The 24,333-nt window shown below is 42.3% G+C and overlaps 1 protein-coding gene across 1 annotated transcript; it reads left to right on the forward strand.

Moving 5' to 3' along the window:
- Window positions 1-14,759: 14,759 nt before the first annotated feature.
- Window positions 14,760-22,744, forward strand: ZC4H2 (zinc finger C4H2-type containing; the record flags this gene model as incomplete). The annotated part of the gene is made up of 5 exons (XM_080624918.1): window positions 14,760-14,860; window positions 19,077-19,248; window positions 20,502-20,674; window positions 21,362-21,524; window positions 22,631-22,744. The coding sequence occupies exons 1-5, from the start codon at window positions 14,808-14,810 to the stop codon at window positions 22,742-22,744; spliced, it is 675 nt and encodes a 224-aa protein (XP_080481044.1). The 5' UTR covers window positions 14,760-14,807.
- Window positions 22,745-24,333: the final 1,589 nt, after the last annotated feature.

Consider the following 24,333-nt stretch of genomic DNA (forward strand, 5'->3'; position numbering starts at 1 on the left):
ACAGTTACATGGTATAGAATAAAGCCTGAAAGAAAACTGATGAGACTCTGGCACCCTTTACAGAAGGATGACGAGGAGAATAAAGTGAAGAGACAAAGTGACAATCTCACCTCTGCATATGAAGCTAGCCTGCAAACACAGTGTACCTTTATCAGGGCAGCATCAGACTGAATAGTACAGAAGTGAACTATGGATTATATTTAATCTAGTGCAAGCAATTTATGTATCATGTAGAATAAATTGACAACTTTCAGGCAGCCTTAGGACAATGATATCTTGAGCTCTATTTCTGGAAACAACAGGTGATTCATTGAGAATTCTCTATTATCTCATTGCCTTTATGCTCACTTTGCTCTTACGTGCACAGAAAAAAAGTTACTGGAAAAAAGCACTAACAATCAGTTTACAAACCTATCCTTGTGGATCATTTTCAACTGCTTTGTTTTGTTATTCCACTTCTTTGGTTGGTACAGATGCATTAAGGAGTTACCACACAGGGGGTAATAAAAAAAGAAATCCACTTACAAGCAAAACCAGAACGTTAAAAACATCAATAATTTTAGTAACACTCGATTTTACTGCTAACTGCGAAATGAGAAGTGAGTGTGCCTCAAAATCTTCTCAAAGCTGGAATAAAAGCTCATCTCACAGATCAGAAACAATAGCACTGTATGGCTCAAACTGCAGTTTGTTTAGTATGAGTTACATTCTCTCCAAAGACACACGAATATGAACACACACATACGGAGAGAAAAGAAAACCACTACCAATTTCTGCTGTGAAGATAACTCTGAAATACATATACCGGGGCTTTAAAATTTTAATTCTCATGATGTTCATTGCTAAGCAACCAAGTTTTCTTACTGAACACTTCTTTCGGCACAGTCACGACTGACTAGTAGAACTGATAGTGTGATTCAGAGAAAAGTGTGAGGCAAAATCATCTGTATTTTGTTCATAAAGGACCAAACTGAAAGCATCTATTTAATTTTGCTGGTATTAAAACTGAAGGAAAATGTTTGCTCAATAATAAAGTGCTTTAATGGCAATGAAAAATATTTGGGAATTACTTAACAATTACTATTCAAATGACAATGACTGTTAAAGAGCTGGTGCTAGAAATACTCTATTCAAAGCCAGTTCCTTCCAGATGGCCCAACACAATCAGAGAAGACAGGGTGAGAGAATGGACTGAAGAACTTCTTTCGGTCCCTTATGACACTCCCTTTCCGCCACCTCAGTGTGCTCTGAGCCATACCCTTCAAAGGAGCAATTCTACAGTGCACCCGTCTGTCATGAGGAACAACTTTTACGTTAAAAATGTTTCATTAACTAAATCTTTTAATCAGCTTTTCACCAACTGTTAAGCAGCTTTACCTGTGTTCTGCCATTCATTGCAGATACTAAACCACAAAACTAAAAAAGGAAAACATCAACCAAATCACAATTATTTTCTCAAATGTCTCTCACCTGGATAATAAATACATATGACAGTGATCCCACAGTACGTATTTTAAAGAGGGGGAGGACTATTTGTTATCTAACTGAACACTGATACATGTAATGGTTAACATTTGGGGGAGTTCCATATGCACAGTGAGGAATAAATAGTGCAGATTTCTCCTTTGGTATTTCTTAAACTGTCAAATAAACACCTTAACAAGAATTAAAAAAAGGTGGCATAGTTTTTTATTACAAAAATCAAGTTATTCCCTTGTCTTCAGTGTGAATTTTAATGTCTTAGTATCTTACATTTCTTCATTTCACTAACTTATCATCAGCATGCTCCTTTGTATAGATTCTTCCCTGTAAGACAGGAAGAGGCATCTTTTGGAAGAAGGCTGTTCTAAACAACAGCCAAGTCTTTGACTACTGTGGCTATTTCTACCTCACCAGCAGCTGAGTGAAATACACAATGACGTCCAAGCCAGAGCCATTTTCACATAGCCAGCTCAGCCACTAAGAGCAGACGCGTACTGTGTAAACCTCGCATGATACTGGCGAGGATGGCGAGTTACTTGTTCTACAACACATGAATGAATGAAACTCATTCTATCATCTTCACAACCAAACAGGTAGGGCTGGTATACTACAGATCTACAACAGCTACGCCATGTGATTTCAGTGTAGACAGTGTATAAGCCTACGAACACAAAAGCTGACAACTTCCTGGTAACACACATGCTGATTACAGTAAATTAAGAAACTAAAACCATGGAAACAATATGAGCAGCAACCAAGAGAAAAAGAAGTCGTTTGAAAAATGATTCAGTATTCAGAGATACTACATTCAACAGGAACTCCAACACTGCAGTGTGCTACAGCACAGACTAGTGGTTACACTGAAGATGCATTCGTTCTCTGAGCACGTTTCCATGCTCTTTAAAAACTCCAACACACAACTGATTTCCATTTTAAAGACCTCACCACTGGGGCCTGCAGCACACACACAAACCCCCCCAAAACCCCGAAATGAACTGCAAAAGTCTTCAGGAATGTGACAAAACAGAATTTAGCAGGCAGGAGTTATGTCAGAGCACACAGACAAAGAGCACCTCAAGGTGCACCGATGACACTGGGCTTTGGCTTAGCCCCTTATTTTGAAACCACATTTCTAGAGCGCTCACGAAGAAAGTGGCACAACTCAAAATCGTGTTTTCATGGCACTGAAGCCACAACCTTCTCATAGCATTCTCATTGTAGGAGCAGTGCAGAGATTACACACTCCTGCTTGTTGCTTTGAATATTTTCTGAGCTAGTGAGCTATTTTATCTACTGAGAAAGAAGCTCTTAAAGCTGACAAAGCCTATGAGTCACAATAAAAATGGTAGCTTTTCTCATTCTAATTATACACCCAGGTCACACACATCTGCTGGGACAGATTCACAACTGAAGAAAAGCAGAAAATATTCCAAAATTAACATTTGGGTATTTCAGAATGGATTCAAAGAGCAGAGCAGAGCTGCGCTGCATGACGTGATGTGCAATTATCTTTTGTCCTCAATAAAAAGGGCTGGTGATTTGTAGCGGTTTGCCTCTGTGTTTATACACTCGAACCACTTGATTTCCGTATTTATCATGACTTTAAACAGAGATAACAGGAATCCATTACAGTTTACACATCTATACCATAATAATACATATGTTGTAATTCAACAGGTATTAATCACTTTCACCATTTAGTTTTTGATCCTTAGAATGAATTACATGTTCGCGTGACACATGTGGTAGCTCAGTATATTTCATTTGCATTGACAGTGTCAAGTGTTGCAGGACTGTCTGAATACGGGAGAAAATGGGCTTTGTAGAAAATTCTCCTATTTAAGTTGGCCATTTTGAAATTAAAGCAACTCCAAATGTGATACTTTTGCAAAAATACAACATTCATAATCTGTAGTCACAGTTTCAAGTGCATCTCTCCATCGCGTCAACAAGATGATATGACCAAGCACTCTGAATTTACCCAGCAGGACCGGGAATAAAGAACTCAGTCTTTTTTTCCCTTTAAAACTGTATTTTAAATAGCTTTATTAAGATTGTTCTAAGACCTTTTGTACTTAGCAAACAGCACTCATATAAACATCAAACCATTGCCAGATGTACAGCATTCTCTGATACAGCTTCATAAAAAGTCCCAAATACATACAAGCCACTCGGTGAAGGAAAACAAGTATATCTGAGGCTTTAACCAAGATAAAAGCAGGTAGGAGGAGCAAGGAATCTTCCTATTTAAAAGGAATATTCTTATTTTACCTTAAAATGAACACATGTTCAAATACTTTTTGTACTTTTTAATCTAATAAATTAAACCAACTCATTTCTCTGTTGTAGAAGAGATGGTCTAAACCAAAGACTCGAGCACAGATTTGCAGCTCCTTTATACTTTTACAGACATGTATAATCAGTATTCCCAGAGCATGCACTAAGTCACACAGCACTTTTAACAGAAGCATTAAAATGGCAGATCAGAGTTTTTAATCCCTTGATAACTAAAGCCATATAAATGACAGCATTTTGATTCCGTTTAATGGGTTTTTTCTTACCTCACTATGCAATGTCAGTCTCAACATCCTAATGGGAAGTTTCAACACTGTCATTTTGATGAACAGAGAAACCTCAAGTTTACACTAATCAAAGGCCTGATATTGTGGAGTCTTCTATCAAACCAAACTCAGAACAACATCAAGAAAAAGATTTCACTTTTTCTACTTATTTTAACTTCTCTGAAATACAACACTGACGTACATTAAGTCTAAAGTAAAGTGCTGGCTGGTAATACCTTGTCCTTAAAATTAATATCGAAGCCACAAATGAAAACCAGCCTGCTGGCTACGACTATCATAATTTTTACTTAGAAGCTGCCTCCTTTCTGAATCAATTCAGGTATAGTCTTATAAAAGAAAAACAGAATTGTCATTTCTGTTTCTGCATCTGTCTTCCTCCTTTAACCACCTTTGGAGTAGAACAGTAAGGAATGTGACTTAGCACACTTCTGCTACAGAGGCAAAGAGCAAGGGAAGATCTTCATTGCTCATTCATCAGTTCAGATGAATGTAACCATCATCACCACCCAACCCTGAAGGGGATATTCCTTCTTACCAAATGCTTAGGGAACACTTGCAATGGTAGAAGTGGTTAAGCTGTGCAGAGGACTGAATTTGAGGAATCCACACACCAGAATATATAGAATTAGCAAGAACTTTACAAATACCACTAAGCTTTACCTTTCTGATCTTCTGAGCCTTTTTGTACCTACATGTGTCCTGTCTACACAGAGCAGTGATGGGAAAAAAACCCACCATACACACAGAGATAGATATGCCCATACATATACACATACCTTGTGAATCTTTCAATGTATCACTTGATGCATTTCACAGACCAATTTAGAAAAGTAAAGAGTTCTTCCAAATGCTGCTAAAGCTTAAGCCACACACTTGTTCTTCCTCACCAACTTCTTGCCCACTGTCCCTGAAATCCCTTTCCCACAACTGACTCAGTTTAAAACAAAGGATGCCTGCTGTGTGAGAGCTATGGCAATACAGGGCAATGATATAAGGTAAGCCACTGAGCTGGCAGATCATTCATTTTCAAATCTGATGAGACTGTCTGCAGGTAGCACACCTATATTCATGCAGTCTTGCCACAGAATCTTAACCAAAACCCCTAAGCCAGGAACTTACTTGTCCATGACTTCCTACATTATGAAGAGGCTGATGGGCTCACGCATGCCAGCTGGAAAAGAATTGGGTGGGGAGTTTTTGAAGGGGGAGTTAGGGGCAAAATGCTTGTTTTTAAACACTGATCAAGTTTCCAGTGCATCTCCAAAAAATAATCGTCCCTGTGCAAAATGGAAGAGCATCCTGCAACACAAAGGTAAGAATGAACCCGTATGGTAGACAAAAATATCTTATACAAGCATTGCTGTGCAAAAAGTAATTGTGCAGCTACCCCCTAAGGACCTCAGTTTCTCACTTTCCATTTCAAGTGATTGGTGTTTGGCTGGACCAGGGACCAAGACATCAGAAAGTCACGGTGTCATTCAGCAATTACAAGACATTCAGCTGAATTACATCAAAAAGCCACTACTTACTTCCAAGACTGAAAGTTTAACAGTACAACTGTCTTTTAATGGTCTTTTTTTATTTGAGCAAAATCAGATTAAATACTACAACAATTAAATACTACAACAACTCCAATGATCAAGACTTAAAAAACAAACCCAAAAAACTTCCCAGATCTGCCACAGAGTCCCAGCAGGTCACAAAGTTACAGATACGCTCTTGGCTGACCTTGATTGAACCTCCGTTGTTCAGCTTAGTGGAAATGGTACTGACTTACTGTGCTATTGTGCTCAACCTGCCCACAACAAGCAAGACACTAAACAGAAAAGTACTTTGTTCCATCAGAAATAAGACCTCCAAGAAGATGCTTAGAACTTCATTTTCTAACTCTCCTCAAACTGTAGTATCAACACACAAATTGGCTGACAAGCTGACTGAACATCTGTGGTGCTTTTCCATGGCTAACCTTTCCTGAAGGATTCAGAAATTAATCTAGAGACCATTTTAGAAAATGCCAGAAAAAAACCCCAACATGAACCTGTTAACAGACAACAGGGAAATGAGGAAAAGTATTTCGATTAGCTGGAAGTTTCAGAAACCATGGCCACTTCTGAAGATCCAAATAAAACCTATTACACACTAAAGTCAAAGCAGATTTGGAACATTAAATAAAACAATGTATTCTTTTCTCTGCAAAGATGTGATGAACCCCTTGCTCTGGTGATGACTCCAGGATTCAATTAAAAACAGATAATAGAATAACAATGTCCTAGAATAGAAGCCCTGGTAGGAGGATATGCATCTTCACCTTGTTCTTAGCACATTGTGGAGTTTTGCTAAACTGAAAACTTGTACTAAGAAACTCCAATATCACCTCCATGTTTGAGGTATTTTAAATGTATTTCAGTAAATACTTCAAATAATCACTGCTATCAATATTAGACTACACATAAAAGCATGCTGGGTCTAGCATGTCATAAAGAAAGGGCTTGAAATGGCTTTTGAAGGAGCCAACTTCAAATCAAGTGCAAACTGAAGAGAAACACAAAGGTAGTACAGAATCTGAGTATCTTACCCCGAACTTACTTCATTTGCAACACTCATATGTACAAATTCTAAGGGACAGAATGGGCTTAGTTGGAATTATAAACACCGGAAGTGGCATTTTAGCTGTCTCTTTATGTCTATGATTTTCCTCTGGAGTTAAGATTGCTTCACCTAACAGGTAGTGTTGAGCACAAGACAAGTACAAAGAACAGGCCAGACTTCTGAAGGGAAGGAAATGGAATATTTCTGTTACATCAGGTGCTCAACTGTACTTCCCAAGCCAGGAAAATAAAAGAGACGAGCAGAGGGAGAGGGAGAGGAGAAAAATTAGATAGGATGCATTCAAAAGAAGGTGCTCTCACAATAATACAGTAGTTCTTTCCACCAACCTTCTCTAATAATCTCAAGCAGTTTCAGCTGGCATTATTGCTACTCAAAGTCTGCTGACCCTACCAAGGCAATATTTACCCTTCAGTTGACAACATTACATAAAAAGATGGCTTGTTAGCAGTTCTTTATAGACTGAGATCATATGTTCAGATCTAAAACCAAAGTAGTGCACCGGTTCTCCTAATGCACATTCTGATAGAAGGCCATTTGGTACAACCTACTCTGCAGATCAAAATGACTCATTAATGCTCTGGGAAGGAAAAAAAAAGAGTTGTGTTTGCAGCTAAGCCAAAGACACATCAAGGATGTGATGCACCTCATCAATTTACACTCATTCTAATTTTGCAATTGAATATTTAGAATACTACTTCGATAGACTAAACCAAATGTTCCTTTAAGCCAAAAAACTCATCCAGAAGCAATCTTTAAGAAACCTGAAAAACAAAGAGTATTCATGTTTGAAAAGGTCTCAACACACTGGGTGGACCCTCACATGCTCTGCCACTAGTGTAAGAGGCAGGATGTCCTCAGTTGGTAGGACAGAGCCTTCTCATAAACTGAAACAACCATTTCACAAGCTGCTAAAAAGGGACAAGCAGAGAGAGACACCTTGCTTGGGAAGCATCAAACAGCACCTTTGTAGCAAGCAAGAGAAGCTCAAAGGCATCTTGTGATTAGATTTTCACACCTGTTACTTTGCTCTGCAGAACCAAAGTCAGCCTATCACTAATTAGGTCTGCTCTGAGCATGGTGTTGCACTGGATGAACTCCTGGAGTCCAATCCAAACTGATTATTCTTTTATTCTAAGATTCTTTTCATTCTTAGCATGACAACACTACACATTTCCAAGGTGAAGAAGCGGGAAATTCATCTTCAAGAAGAAAAAAAGCCTACTGCTTTGCTTTCAAAAATGAAAGCTGCAAATCCTCACACTCCAGTAACTGCATTTCTCCCCTTCTAAAGAGAGATCTATGTATTGATCAGGCCCAAGAGAGGGGTTTTTGTGTGGTGGGTTCTTTTGGTTTAGGGGGGTGGGTTTTATTAGTTTTTAAAATCTGGACAATCTAGAAATCAGAAAAGGGAAAGACTTGGCAAAGAGTCTGAAATTAGTGTTTTATCTTAAAAAGGGGGAGGGGGAGTACAGAGGGGCAATCACTTGTGGGGCTTAGTTTAGTTTTGACTTTATGTGATCTGGCTGAGATGTCTGTGGGCTCATTACATGAGTGTATATGTTAAATTTCTTGTGGATGTCCTTACTAACAATAATTAATAGTCTAAACTTGGCTTTAGCCTAAGGTTAATACTCTGTGCATTACAGCACTCCTCTCCAGACAACTGGAATAGAAGTTGACTTCAGCACAGATGCTAATCGTGATGAGGCAACTCTTTCCAGATAGACTGAATGTGGAAAAAGAGCTCTTCTATTTCAACTATGGAACCAGCAAGCACCTTGGCCTATGGCAGGACTTGTAAAAGGCTTTAGTTACACTGCACCATAAGATCCTAATGAAACTGTAGAAGAAGCACACCACAAGCCATGCAAAGCCTGGGTTTTGACATGGTGATTCAACCTGCTTTGATACCAAACAATGTCAAAAATAACTCATGTAAGAAAATGAAATACAACAGCTACCTTTAAAACACTCTGCTTTCAATATAGAAAGAATGTATAGATTTGAAACAAAACTGCTGATGAAGAGTTCTCCTTATAGCCAATCTCATTAGTAAATTGTTCATCTCAGAACAGTAAGACCATTTCAGGAGGTGCTCTACTGCTTAGCTCTGCACTTTCAAATGCTTCCTACATTTGAAATGTATCAAACACAATGCTACGTATCATGGCTTCAGAAAGTGGTTGTAGTATTCTTACTTCCAGATGAATTATCTGTGTTAGCATGAATATACTGTATCCAATACAGCTTATCAACAAAAGGGGACAAATCACAGCAAATAAAATACAAGCAGTAACAAATGTAAATAGTTTTTAAATACCAGTATTTTTATTCAAACATGCTTTTCATCTATAATGCCTAGGGGTAAAAAACAAACCTTTTTACAATGAACTCACCAAAAAGGTAAGTTTCTATATATAATATATACAAATACATATTTGTCCAGCCATGTACACATGGCTTTTCAAGGCCTTTTATGTCATGCAGATTCCATGATCAAAAGAGGATAGTATTCTCAGGGATGTGTGAGATCTAGATAGCATTATAGCCATATATATATATTTACATTTTGAGATAGATAGACAAATCAATATATCAAACTAATTTACAATGTGGCAACATCTGGAAGCTTCTTCTGAGTTGATAAATTACATTTCTTCACCTTTCAAAGCCTTGCTTCCATCCTGAACTCACCCACTGCCTTCCTGATTCCCAAAAGCTCCAATGCTCTCAAAGTAAACAGTAACAGAGTGCAAGTGACAGAAGCAATTTGGTTTCTTTCTACTATTCACAGATCTATAGTAGAATTGTAAGTGTCTAACAAAATCAGTTGCAAACTGTAGGAAAGTCAAAACCAGTATATGTCTACAATGGAGTAATGTGCACTGGAAAAGGCATCCATAAGGACTAAGCAACAGAAAGCCAGAACTTACCTCATCCCCAGCAGCTGACAGTAAGAATTTACCTTCCTACTAGCTCATCTGTATAAAAATGCCATTGGTATCCATTCACCCTCTTAACACTTTTTGTTTCCATTCTTTCTGAACAGCGAGTTTGGATGCCATTGGATTTTCCTTTTTTAAGTACATCTTAAAGAGGTCACTCCCATGCAATTGTCTCAGGAAGCTTTACAGATGGCTTCTAATAAACTTGCTGAGCATTAGATCACATTTTAGAAAACAAACGGATCACAAGTCTAGAAAACGTCAACAGCCACAGGATCGACAGATGGAAAACATGACAGTGAAGAAGACAACACATATTCCAACAGCAGTCAAACTGCTCTAAATTTGAGGATGACCTTGACATGCCCACTAACCCATTTTCCCAGCAAAAAGCAAAGATAATTTTGTAAGTGATGTTAGCTACACTTGTGAAATACACCATTCAGTTCTACATACCACGGTCCATTTATAACACCTGACAACCAAAAGATCTCTCTCACCAACAAAGGATATCTCCTGTGCAAAAATGACTACCTGACATTACATCCATTTCAATAAACAAATATACCAAGCATAAGAAATCAGATGGGATGTGGAATGCTGCACACTCAAAGGCACACAGAACTACTGATAGGCGTAATAGGAATTCATAAATGACCAGTGTTTTAATTCTCTTTCTAGTCCTACTTCCCATTTATGACAATAGATGCTGATCACTGAAACACATTGCAAGATGAAAAAAGGGAAAGTATCTCATGTATCTCAATAAACCCGATTTAATTTAGATCCACATTTATCAACTTAAGACGACACAATATAGCTACTGATTCAATTTTACTGTTTGCTAACTTGCACAGGAAACACACACCTCTTGTGAAATACATACCCCAAAGGTTGAAATGACAATTTGAAAAGCAGACAGCTGTGAAAAATAGCATTTTAAAAATAACTGATTAAAAAAAGTATCTCAAACCTCATGTATACTGCAGTCAGTGACCAGTTCCTCAATCACTTTTGCACTATGAAGCAAAACGGAAGGATACAAGCAGTGATCAGTACCCTCTACAACTGCCTTATTTCACCACCTTTCGCTAATACAAGCTCCTTGCTAACCCTTCTCATGCTGACACCGCACACCTTCTCAGACAGCGTGCTAACGCAGCCTTCGCAACCGCTCCTTGGCACTCACAGTTGCTAAATGAAACCAGACGAATTCCCCGCTCCGTACCCAGCTGGCTAGGCCACCTCAACCGCGCTGCCACCGCAGCCAGCTCCCCCAGGCAGGTCCCCGCGAAGGCCCCGGTGCCCTCTCACCCAGGCAGTGAGGGCCTCAGAGCGCCAAGGACAGCGGCCACGCCGCGGGGAAGGAGCCGCCAGGCCGAGCAGCCGCCCCTCCCCGTGCGCGCAGGGCGGCCGGGGCACCCCCGGGGGCCGGGAGAGGCGGCGGCGGCGGCTCAGCGAGGGGCCGGGAGACGGCAGGAGGCCGCGCCTCGACTGCGGCCAGGCCCGGAGAGCGCCCGGCGGAGCGGCAGGGGGCGCGCTGGCGGCCTCCCGCAGCACGCACAGCGCCTCAGCCGTGCCGCCGGGGAGGAGAAGGAGGAGGAGGGATCTCCACCATCGCCCCCCGCCCTCCCTCACCACCTACCCCTTCCCCCCCACCCTTCCCAGCCGGGGCCTCACCCGCTGCTGTCGCTGCAGACACCGCCCGCGGCTCCCTGCGGGATATGGCGGTGGAGAGGCGAGGGACGGCGCGGCTCGGCGCGGCCGCGGCACGGGCCCCACTCCGGCCGCTCCCGCCGCATGGAGGGGGAAGTGCAGGCCGGAGCGAGCGGAGAGGAGCGGGGCGGAGGAGCAAGAGCCAGGGCTGGACGGGATGGGGAAGGGAGCGGAGGGGGGCGGCTCAGCAGCGGCGGCAGCCCGAGGGCCGCTGCCTCCACCTCATCGCTGCCTGCGCCTCAGCCGGGCCAGCGCCGCTGCCCGGGCGCCGTTGCCTAGCAACCGCGCGCAGCCCCCGCTGCTGCAGGCGCCGGGCTGCTCGCGGCGCCCTGCGCGCTCGCGAGGAGGCGGCGCACGCGCAGCGCGGCACGCGGCGGCCACGCGCCCCAGCCGCCCCCCCCCTCCCCACGCCCCTCCCCGGTGCTCAGTGGAGCTCTTACACACTGCACGTAGGGAAGGAGTAACACAAACACCCTGTGAATGCTTTCGGCTTTGCACAACATCTTCCAGACCAGATGCTCTGGAGATCTCCTGTCGATTTCAGTGGTGCTGGTGACTGCGCTCAGCTTCCCAAAGCTTCCTGAAACCGGTGTCAGCTTTCCCTTAAAATATGGAGTGGGCCAGTGCAATTGGGGTGGTCCGGTTGTAGGGAAAAGCCTTGCAAGTGTGACTTGAGTAGAGGGCGAAGGCTCAAAACCCCAATAGCACAGAGAAGGAATCAATTTTCATTGTAAAAAATCAGGAATTTAAAGGAACTTTCACATCTTGGGATGCACCATTTTGACTCATCCATTTCCGGATGCTTACATTTGACAGAATCGCTCCCCATTCTGCTCATGGTGACTTGCACCTCATCCAGCAGTACATAGAATCAACCAGGTTGGAAAACACATTTAAGAGCATCGGGTCCAACCTTTACCCCAGCACTGCCAAGGCCACCACTGACCCATGGCACTGAGGGCCCCGTCTACACGGTGTGTGAACACTTGCAAGGGATGGTGACCCCACCACTGCCCTGAGCAGCCTGTTCCATACCTGATCACCCTCTCGGTGAAGAAATTGTTCCTAATATCCGATAAACCTCCCCTGGCACAGCTTGAGGCTGTTCCCTCTTGTCCTATTCCTTTGTTGGCTGAAAGTGACACTGATAAAATATTGAGAAATTTGGCAGCAATAGCAGAAGCAGCACATAAAGGACTGTATTCTTCAGTCATGGGGAGAAAAAAGGATGCTACATTGCCAAAACCAGGGAGAGCTGAGAGGATACAAACAGCAAAGAAGATTCACAGTACTTCAAAGGCAGCATAGGGAAGAGAGCCCTAGAAAACACATTGCCACAGAGAGCAAGAGAATAGTAAAGAGTGAATTGGAGAACACAGGTAAACCAAAGGGGGGGGGGGGGGAACAAACCTGCCAATCCATGCTTAATGAAAACTAATAATTTTTGCTATTAAAACATCCATTTTTCAAAATAAATGAGGGTCTGATACTGGAGTCTGCATTCATTCCAAATTCCCATTTACTTCACTAGGAATTAAAAGCATTTTTGAAGATGAGTAAGGCTGTTATTATCAGGGGAAAATGAGCAGAAAGCTGCAATGCACTGATCCTGATGTCATCCTTGAGTGCTGAAAGTTTTTATGACTGACCTGATTTCCCGGATCGTTTGTTTCCACTGAGTGAAAGCAGGACAAACTGCATCTCTGGGGAGTTTCAGCTCCTCACTGCCTGGCACAGGCGCTGATCTGCATTACAGGACATTGATCGCTCAATGTCATTTGTGTAGGAAAACAAAAATCCCACTGGTAAGACATTTGCTGCCTCAGTTCCACCACCCCAACAGCTCACACTGGCTGCTTATTACCTCACACTCCAGTTTGCCAGCTTCCCAGGCACAGATATTCACACATGAGGGGCACCACTTGCCCTTTAGTCTGCAACTGCAGATGCAACTGGTTCAAGATATTCAGTTCTATGACCATAAGCCCCAACTCATGCAGATCTACCACATGCCATGTAAATACGTCCACACTGTCTTGCATTCAGTGTCTGTTGCATTCCCCAAAACACTCACCATTGCTCTCCTCTGCATTCTGTTCATTTTTAACATGACACCAGCAAGTTTGATCAGTGCTGAGTAGCAGTTAAGTACTTCCAGTGCCTTCCAGATAACATCTCTGTTACATTCCAGAATAATAAGCGTTTTTATCAGCCTCCCATTACCAACTGATGAGTGGTCTGCTATAGTCACTAAGACTATGGCACTGCTGCTTGTACATTTGTAACACACAGAAGTCTGCATTTGCAGAATCCAGTGTCCTTACTGACTGCCTAGACCTTGAGCTTAACTTCCATTCTAATGTGCTGACCCTTCAATCCAGCATGACCATCAGAGCTGGTGAACCCCAGGGTAGCTGACTGAGCATACAGGTGAAGGACCATGGATTTAGGTGCCTTAGGGCAGATCCTGGAAGAGACCTTCTGAGATATAACTGTTATCTTCATAAACTAAACCACAGTGCTTAGTACATTACAGAAACCAAAGGAAAATAATAGAAAGACCAAGTGGCCACTTTCCTCAATCCAGCAGTTTTATTTGCATGCTGGCTTTCTTTTCCATAGTTACAAGTGCTATGTATAGTATCAGAAATAAAGAAAGGAAAACCTAAAGAACAAAATACATCTTTTCTGAACTCCAGACACAGCCACATTACTCAGAGCACCTAGTAGCAAACTGCACTGTAGTAATAATGGCTACAGCATGCCTTTGTGTCATTTTTAATCAAAATGGTGAACTCATTCAAAAGTCTCTTACCATATTGAATCACAGTAGATCACTTTAACGAAATGCAAAACTTTGCACAGATCTCAGGAGGAAACCTCCTGCTCTTTTTCTCATAGAATCATATCATACAATGGTTTGGGTTAGAAGGGACCTTAAAGCTCCTCCAGTTCCAACCCCTGTCACAGGCAGGGACACCTTCCACTACAGCAGGTTGCTCCAAGCCCCATCCAACCTGGCCTTGAACACTGCCAGGGATGGGGCAGCCACAGCTTTTCTGGACACCCTATGCCAGTGCCTCAGCACCCTCACAAGGAAGAATTTCTTCCTAATGTCTCATCTAAATCTCCCTTCTGTCAGTTTAAAACCAATTTTTGTACTCCCAACCACCTCTGACATAACGAGGTGTGACAAACCGATTTAAAGTGTAGTTGCAGGAAGAAGGGCAGGAAAGCTCTGCTCTGCATTGTGGGTGTGGTAGTCTTTTTACTGCCTATCTGCCTCGGCAACAGTAGGAGGCTGGACTCCAAGTCCCAGAGCTCCCACTAGAGCCCACCGCACAGGCTCAGAGCCCATATGCCAGGAGGGGGTGACTACATTGTGTCTATTGTATGTTTTTTCTTTCTCCCCCCCCCCCCCCCCCCGGCATTTTGTACATTTCACGAGAGGTTTAAATCGGGAGTGAAGAGCATGGCAGATGAGCAAGAAATTATGTGCAAACTCGAGAGCATCAAGGAGATCAGGTATGTCTGCTTTGTGCCGCATCAGTTTAGATGAAGCAGCTTTTTCCTCGGGGGAGCAGAGGACTTGCATCGATCTGAAAGTAGCTATTGTGCTACCGAGGGAAAGAAAAGCACCGCTGGGCTTCGTGGTTAGAGCTGAGCATACGTTTACCTAAGTAGGGAAGGAGCCTCTGCTGCTGGGAAAAGGCGGCAGCGGCCGTGCGTTTCCAGAGCACTGGACCCGAGTGGTAACAGGAGAGTAGGGTGGGAAGGACGCAGCACCCAGCGCAGCCGGGGGAGTGGTGTCGGGCCGCGATGTTCTTTTCAAAGCCCTTTGAATTATCATTTCTAGTTCCAGAGGCGCTCTGGCATAAACCGATTATTCTGCCCCACTCACTCCCTGGGAAAGGGAGGGGAAAGGAAGGGGATGGCACGAAAAGCAGAGCACGGCACCGAAAGCCGAGGACCGAGAGCGGCCGGTGCCGGGAGAAGGGGGGCGACGGACACCGGTTCAGCGTTGCGCTGGGGCCGTGGCCTGCGGGGGGCGTGGGGCTGGTGATGACCCTCGCACGGTGCGTTCAATGAGGGGCCCGATGCACGGCCCGGCCTGTGGCTTAGCTTTAGGTAGGGCTCAGAGCACTGATACTCGGGGTAAGGTCTGAGCTGCCTGTGTTTAGCAGGCATCCACACATCCAGGAGCCAAAACACGTTACAAAGGAAGTGAGGGCAGCGGCTTTGGATGTAGCCGGGAGGTGCAGGGCGTGCAGACAGTGGGTCACCCCACATGAGGAGTGTTTTGGGACGTGGCAGCTAGCGAGGGGCTATGGGGGAAAGAGGCCAGAGGGCAGGGGAGAAAGGCTGTGCCACTGGCAGCGTGTGCAGGTGGTCACAGAGACTGCTGGCTGGTAACAGCACCCCTAAGCAGCACATTTTACCCACAGAAGAGGTGAATTAGGCAGCAAGGTATGGGCCTCAGCCTTCCTCACAACATACCACAAAGGGGAATAAAGATCAAGCAAAAATATTTGTGTGTCTCACATCTCAAAGCTATTTAGAAAGAGAGAGGACAACACATGCTTTGCAGAGCAAGCACAATGCCTTCATACTCAACTGTTAGGCAGGTTCTGATTTAAAATACAGATCTAACTATGGGCTACTACAGTTTGTGGTCCAATTATTATAACAATTAACATAAATATCTCATGAAATTATCTTTTCAGAGAGAGTGGTGTCCTGTCTTTAGAAATCTGTGGTGCATTCAGTTTTCTGGTAATATATTCGAAGGTGATAGATAAACTGCAACTAAGCCATTTCTGCTATTGGTTTGTAGCATGAAGTACTGTAAAGAGGACGTTCCTGGCTTTAGTGTACAATGAAAGTTTCTAGTATATATTTTAAAGTTAAGAACAAATAGTCAAAAAGTCAATCCTTGCAACATTGATGTCAAGTTTGAGCTGCCTTTAACAAAATCTGATCAAATAAACCTATTTTTTCATCCCCAAATTCTTTCAAAAGGAGCTTGCATTCGACGAATGAACAGGAGAGTTTCTTATTTACAGGCACACCTTTGATAGATTTAGCAGGCTTCATTTTCATCTGCATTCCATGATTATCCTACAGGCAGAGAGGGAAAAAGCCCTCGCAATCAAAATCAGAGAAATTACCCCTTCCTGTAGTTGATCTCTAGCACTTATTAAAGGCAGCTCAACAGGGTTTTTGAAGGGATTCTGGAATCTGATTTTGAAGACCTGTATCTATATCCATCTATATCTATACATACATACATTTGTAGTCAATGGAATACTGCTGTCAGTAAGCATTTGTATATGCCCACAATCGAAACATATCTGCACATGCTTATTTATATGCATAAAGTAGTTCCACAGAAATAACCCCAGTCATAAAACTAAGCAAAGACTGGACCTCAGTGTTCTGACTGGGAAAAGATAGAGAATGAGAGTGAACTTATTGATGGCAGATGCTCATTTCACTTCTAAATGCCCTGCTGGGATGCACTTAGTGACTACTCTCAGCAATGCAGTGTAAGAACTTAGAAAAGAATACGAGGGCAGAATTCCTTAGCAGTCTAGAAATCACACAGTTTCTGTTTTAAAACATTACTGGATATTGCCTTGTGCTAACAGGAAGAGTTGTAACTTGTGTACACTTTTTCTTTCCTAATATCGAACATTAATCATTTGGACTGAAATAAACCCCTGCAACTCATTTGTTGGGGAGCAGTTTGGCAGAGCATGGCAGACAGTGACTCATAACAGTGAGGAAACTGATTGATTTGCACTCTCTTAGGTGAATGCGTGCCACAAATACAGAGAGAAGAAACTGGGAGGAAACTGGGGACAAATAGTCCCAGTTTCAGTAATCAAAGCTTCCATTACTAAATAAATGTTTTAAGTAAATGGGAACAGTGAGACATGAGGAAAACAAGTGTAGATGGTTGGATGGTACTTCTTAGTGGGATATTGCCACGTTTGAAATGGAAGGTAGAGAGGATCTCTTTTACTGGTTTATGTCCTATATTTACAATCAGGCTAGTATATGCCATTGTCTGGTACATGACAGAACACTGCCAATGACATTAAAGATTACAATGCTGTAGCTACAGACTGGAATTCCATCTACTTTCCAGGCTTCTTCTGCACTCCCTTCATAAAACTTTTACTATTCCATCAGCTGGTTTTTACTGTAATGGTGAGATAAGGATTTTTCAGAGCAAGTGTGATATAAAGCAGTTTCAGAAAGAGCCATTGGGGACTGGGTATGGAAACAGTTTGTAACAGGAACAGATGCCCCACAGAGGTTTAGGAATCCCCTTTTCTAGAAACAGTGCCTTCTGCTTCCATTAAAAACCTCAGACCTGTGTTGCTTGCTTCTATGGGAGCAAGTCTGGGCGTAGCGGGAATGGAAGTTACACTCCCAGTTCTAGGATCTGGGTGAAATCCCTGTGCTAGGATTTCATTGCTAATCTGATAGGCAGCTTCCTATAATCTACAGACTGCGTTCTATAGTCAGCTTTGCTGCTTACAATGAATTTGAATCAAACTTACCCCATGTTGCATTGGGATGGGAATAGGATATTTAAATATGAGTGGAAACCTCTTCTTCCTCACCTCCCTCTTCCATCATGCCTGTAGGAAGTCTACTGTGTTATTCAGTAGTGCACTTGGAAACCAATATGGATCTATTTGTGCTCGTAGAATAAAAAGGAATGCTATACGCTTGCTTGTTTCACACAAAGTAAAGCAAGGAGTCCTGGAACTCTTGATTACATGCCTGAAAGGTGACATTGCAGCCTCCTGTTAGAAACACTGACATGTTGTTGACCCATTGGTTACCCAGTATCATATTCTAACTTCCAGCACAAGAAAAATAACTTAAGGCCTGTTCATTAACTACATCACAGGAACAAGAACAGTTTGTTTGTTCTTTTCAACAGCTTGGATGAGTGTGGAATCACACTCCTGCTTAAACTGTCTGATGACTGAAACTCACACTCCTTAATTATTAGCTTTGAAGAGAGAGATAAGGGCTCAACATTTGTGCTATGGAATTAGGGATTTGCACAAATGAAAAAGATATCAGAATGCAGGATATGGGCAGAAACATTTACAAATGTGACAGGTACTAGATCTTGGCAAAGAACCAAGAGAATGCAGAGCTGCTTGCAGGTGGGACATTGATGGCCAGTGTCATTTGAGTTTTCACTACTCTGATATGTAATTGCTCTAGAATTTACTTTAACCTGACATTGAAGCTAGTATTTTAGCAGGTCAAATTACTGTCCTATACATAGCTTTAGTCTGTGTGACACTGTAATCACCTCCAGTTAATTTTGCATTTATCAGAATCCTGTGCTAAACCTCCCAGATTTTCTGGATTTCTCTGTTTTGGTTTAATCTGAGATAACTGATGCAGTAGAACTCTTATTGGTACCAATTCTCTGAATCTACAGCAACTGTTAAAGCCTGACGATGTTCTGTTAATTTCGGAACTCAATATAAGAATTCTAATAGCACTGAAAAGCTCAGCAAAAAGAGCTGGGATGAGAAGTCAGTTCTTTTTACACCTCATATTTTCTCAGACATGTTTAGTCTCACCCTTGTCTATTACAGCTGTTACCTTCTCCCATCTATTCACATATGAAGCGACACCTCAGAAAAATACATTGCAGTGACTTAACTGTTGCCTCTCTATATTTTTACATGTCACTGGGATTCAGGAATAAGACTTTGCAGATGGAAAAAATAAAGGCGCGACTGAAAGCAGAATTTGAAGCCCTGGAGTCTGAGGAGAGGCACCTGAAAGAATACAAGCAGGAAATGGACCTGCTGCTGCAAGAGAAGATGGCCCACGTGGAGGAGCTGCGGCTGATCCATGCTGATATTAATGTGGTATGCGACAGTCCAGCTGCAGACAGCCTGACTAAGAGTTGTAGATGAATCACTCCACAGGTCGTAGAATTGTGCCCATCACTGGTTCAATAATCCAGGCTCCACAGCATCATCCTGGGATCTTACAGAGCGGGCAAAGTCTATTTAGCTCAGGATAATTGTTTTTTCCCGTCTGAGTTGGGCAGGCTATTTTGTAATGGTGGCATATTAGCATGTGCACCAAGAGGATAGATAACCAAGTCCACTGTAGCTACCAGTGGACAGTTACCAGTAGGCACAGTAACATCACTCTGGCAGGCCCATAGAAAACTGTTATTTTCTTAGTCTTTCCTTATTTAGCACCTCAAAATAGAGAACCCTTGGCAGCTAGGTGGGACTTCTGATTGGAGGGGTTTGGAAGAAAAGAGGTTTTGGTAAAATACATATTCATTAAGTTCTTAGTGACAGCTGACCTTCATCACTGAGCAGAACCACCAAACATGAAGAAGCACCAGCCTGAAGGGAATGAATACAACTAAGAGAAACCCAGTTTATAAACAAGCAAGACTGGCCAATTAGAGGGGCTAAATGGGGAATACACTTTTAAACCAGCAGGTTTTATGCCATGTTAGAGCACTCACATGGCTCTACAGTGGTTTCTTGCTCTGAAGGTATCCATGCTTTGCATCAGATGAAGAAAGCTCCAACATTGTAAGCAAGTACAAGCTATATACTAGATGTGCAGATTGCATTTATTTATCGCTTGAACAGTCTGTCCCCCATCCCAGCTGCATAACCTCAGTCTCTGTTTCATTCTCCCCTCTTTTCCTCTCACATTGTGTTTTTCTCTGCTTTACTGCAGTAAGAGAAGCAGAAACCTTTCCTTCGCTTGTTTGTCAGCTTCTACCTATTGGCGTTCAGGTATCTTAGAAATACAGAAAAGTAGTTTATTCTAATTTTTTAATGTCCTCTGAGAGTTTTCCACAGCTCCTTGCTGACTTACCTGTAGCCTGTCTACCTGTTTTTAATGTTGATCAGAAGGACATACAGGTTGAGTGCACCTTTCTTTAATGAAAATGCATCTCATATGTCACTTTGAATTGCTTCTTCCTAGCCCAGTTTTCATCCTCCTGATATCTTTACTTTTTGTTTTACTACTGCATTGTCTCCTGTTTCTTCCAACTTGAGTGAGAAAAATCTCTTCTTTCTGGTGCAGTCTCTTGCTAAAAGAGCTGTTAAAGGAAGGGTTCTTTAAAACCATACTCCTGTTTCAGATGGAGAATACTATCAAGCAGTCTGAGAACGACCTCAACAAGCTCCTGGAATCTACTCGTCGCCTGCACGAGGAGTACAAACCCCTGAAGGAGCACGTAGATGCTTTGCGGATGACTCTGGGATTGCAGAGGCTGCCAGATCTGTGTGAGGAGGAGGAGAAACTGTCCCTTGAGTAAGTCTCCAAAGCAAACATTATCTGGCTGTAGGCCTCTTGATTCTACTGGTTATTTTGTCATTTTACTTGTGTTGGTAGGTGGGGGAGGGTGTCAGAATTAGGTACTATTCAGAGAACAGTGTCCTTTGTTTTCCAGATCAGTCTTAAATGCAAGGGATGTTTTAAGAAAGTGGCATTTCTCTTAACACCCAGCACACTTGGCATCATTTTTACAAATACACAATTTTCAAGATGTCCTTTGCATTTCTTCAGAAATGCTGTTTTCCATTCCAAGCACCTTGATACTACAAAGAATATCTTAATATATTGCATATAAAAGTTATTCCTTTTAACAGAATAAAATGTAAATAATAAGTTTGGCAGAGGTGCATCTAAATCTGTCAAAGGTTAAATATGTATGTTGTCTAATTGCCATCCTATTAGATTTACATCCAGGCGTACATCATGATACCTTAGAAGCTGAAAATCTGGAATCTGGCTGAAGTGTACAAATGCAGAGGAAAATACCATCAATTCTATTTATGAACTAGTCCAGGTGGTATCTAAGCGTAGGCAATTTGTCTCTAGTGGAGGAAGATGATAGGGAAACGTGATCCATTGTATTTTAACACAAAATATCCTTTACAAACTAATGAAATACACCAGAAGGTGGGTATATTTTTGATTTGGTTTTCTTTTGTCTAGCTACTTTGAAAAGCAGAAGGCGGAATGGCAGACAGAACCACAGGAGCCTCCCATCCCAGAGTCTCTGGCTGCAGCTGCAGCGGCTGCCCAGCAGCTGCAAGTGGCCAGGAAACAAGATACCAGACAGACAGCAACTTTCAGACAACAGCCACCTCCAATGAAGGTCAGGACAGGGAATGTGCTGGGGTTTCACTTATGTCTTATGTTTATAAAGTTATCAGTTTATGAAAAGGAAAAATGACGTGTCCTGATTCTGGTTTCTCCTGCAGTGGTTCAAATCAAAAAGCAACCCCAGTAGACTTAAAGTAGCAGCACCGGTCATGAAGGGTTAAGGACAAGGCTCTGTATTATTTGACTCCTTTATGAGCCAAGAGTCTCCATCAGCAAGGATGTGGTCAATTCTGACTCCTCTTGTTTCATATGGGAGTCAGGCATGACAGAAAAAAACCTGCTGGGCAAAAGAACAACTGATAGCTGGGAGTTAATTCCAGAGAGGTTCATATTAGAGCAACGCACATATTTTATGAGGGAGAGTACTTACTGATGGTACAAATTACCAGAAAAGATGATTGTTTCTGCACTTCTTGGGATCTTCAAGTCAGTATCAATTAATTTAACCCAACCACAGGCACTTACGTGACAATTTTACTCAGCTCCTGCAGGCAGTAAAAAGAGCTCAGTAATTCCACAGGGGTATTCATCCCACCCAAGTTCCAAAGATTCACCAAGGAGGCAAACTGACATAGGTACACTCCATAGTTCTGTATTTACTGTCTGGACTCACACCATCAGAAAGCCTTTCTGAAAGTAATATGCTGAGGGAAGTTAAAGGGCTTAGTATGGAGCAAAAGGGCAGAGTTCTACATCTTGTGTTAAATATGTGTAGTTCATCTAATCATCCGCTCCTGCCTTGAATTCTGTGACACCACAGTTGGCCTTTACTGTAACTTCTCTGGCACAGTTGTAAACATCTTTATGACACTTTTAACATAAAATAGAATTCAGTGTTAAAGTTACTGACACATACCTGAACCACGCATCTGCGGAGCTGCAGTTTCAAGTCAATAAAATACAAACTAAAATAGTGTTTTAGTTGGTCTAAAGTTACTGTACAATCCAAAGACCTGCACTGTATAGAATGTAGCACTGGTTTAGCTATGAAGGCAAGAGGCCTTTGTTACTTCTGTGTGCTCCATAACTTGGAATGTGATAACCTGGGTACCACCACTTGAATGTTTGTATAACAAGAGCTGCAATGTCGCATTTCAGGCGTGTTTATCGTGTCACCAACAAATTCATCGGAACGCACCCATCTGTCCCCTCTGCAAAGCGAAGAGCCGCTCTCGGAATCCCAAAAAGCCCAAGAGGAAACAGGATGAATGAAACCCAGAAGACTGACAAGCAAACACATGACCCATTCCAGTACCCTTCCAGCAGAACTGCAGATATGGCCAGACTTTTACTGATGTGCAGACTCAAGTATGACCGACCCTTGTTTTCTATTTAATGCAATGTAAGCACAATGTTCCTGTTCTGTCTTAATTTCCTTCCGGTCCTTAGGATTTGGTTTTAGGAAAGTTAAGTATTACTGGTGCTACGGTTTAACATTTCAACCATCCCATCTTTTGGACTCCTAAATGAAGTAGAATTCTTATGCAAGTATCCCAGTTGCAAGGCTATTCCTATTGGCCAGATGTGATTACCACAGATGCTTTTATAGTCTCTTTTTAAAAACAAATGTTACTACAAGATTGAGGTTATTCAAAGTGCTAAAATAACTGTCTGTTTGTTTCACTAAAGAACAAGTTGTTCTTCAAGCTAGTAAGACTGCATAGGTTTGGGCATCCAGTAGAGCTCTTTTTGTACAGGAAATGTTCAGGGGGAAATAGAAATTGGTTATACAGGAAATCAGTGCATTAAGAGCATGTGTCAGTTTTGATCTGTTGGAATTTGATTGTACCATTCCCTCCAACTTGACTTAAAATTTGGAAGTGGGATCAAGTTGCTGGCTGTGTATGAAATTCTAAGAATGATGTAATTTGTGATGCTTTAACATCTTAATATGGTATTACTTTCAGCAGTCAGAAGACTTAAGAACAAGGATCAACTGAACTGTATTAGTGGTCCTTCCAGGCTCTATGGCCAACCAGCTCACTGTGGTTCTCTAGGAAACATGTATGAGATATGCACACAGACTACAACATCAGCCATTCTCACATCTTCTATTCCTAGTTTCCACAGCCAAAATCTCCCTTGGAAGACATACCCTCCACTGGAGCACAGGGAAGCTCAGTAACATGCACCAGGAACAATGTCAACTGCCTGGCTTTGGTGCCATTGTCCTCCCTCAACCAAAGCTTCCTACTTTTGTGTCTTTAAATAGGGCATTTTCAAGTAAGCTTTATTTCAGCGCAGGTTTTTTTCTTGCTCAGTATGTGTGCCAAGAGAACCCTGACTAAAGGATCCTCTAGACCACTCCCTGTATCCATGTCTTCCCTTTGTTTCACCTCATGTATCATCAGTTCCTTCAATGGGGAGGGTGGCAGTGACCCAGCTACAGAACCAGGACTTAAAATTCACTCATTTCTAATCCCAGTTTTGTCACCACCTTTGTTGTCCAAATGGATCTCAAGCATTAAATATTCTTTTCACTGACTTCAGGAGGCAGGGACTGCCTGTTTACATTCTTCTCTCTTTAGCCAGGTTTTCCTCTACTGTTATGTTTGAATGGTTGTATTAAGGACTTTGCCTGAAGAACAGGGACGCTGCAAGTCTCTGGTCAGAACTTTGCCAAATCCAAATCTCTACAAATCCAGATAAACCAGTTTTACTGGGCAAATCACATATGTTGCCATTAATTTCCTAACTCTATCCAATGCGTATGAGTGTTTTATTGAATATAGTCCTATAATTCACGCCAAGTTCAGGTGGTGGTCTCCTATTTTAATGTTTCATGTATAGCCAATAAACAT

Source organism: Psittacula echo (genome assembly GCF_963264785.1).
Source record: "Psittacula echo genome assembly, chromosome: 8".
In the NCBI taxonomy this organism is placed as follows: Eukaryota; Metazoa; Chordata; class Aves; order Psittaciformes; family Psittacidae; genus Psittacula; species Psittacula echo.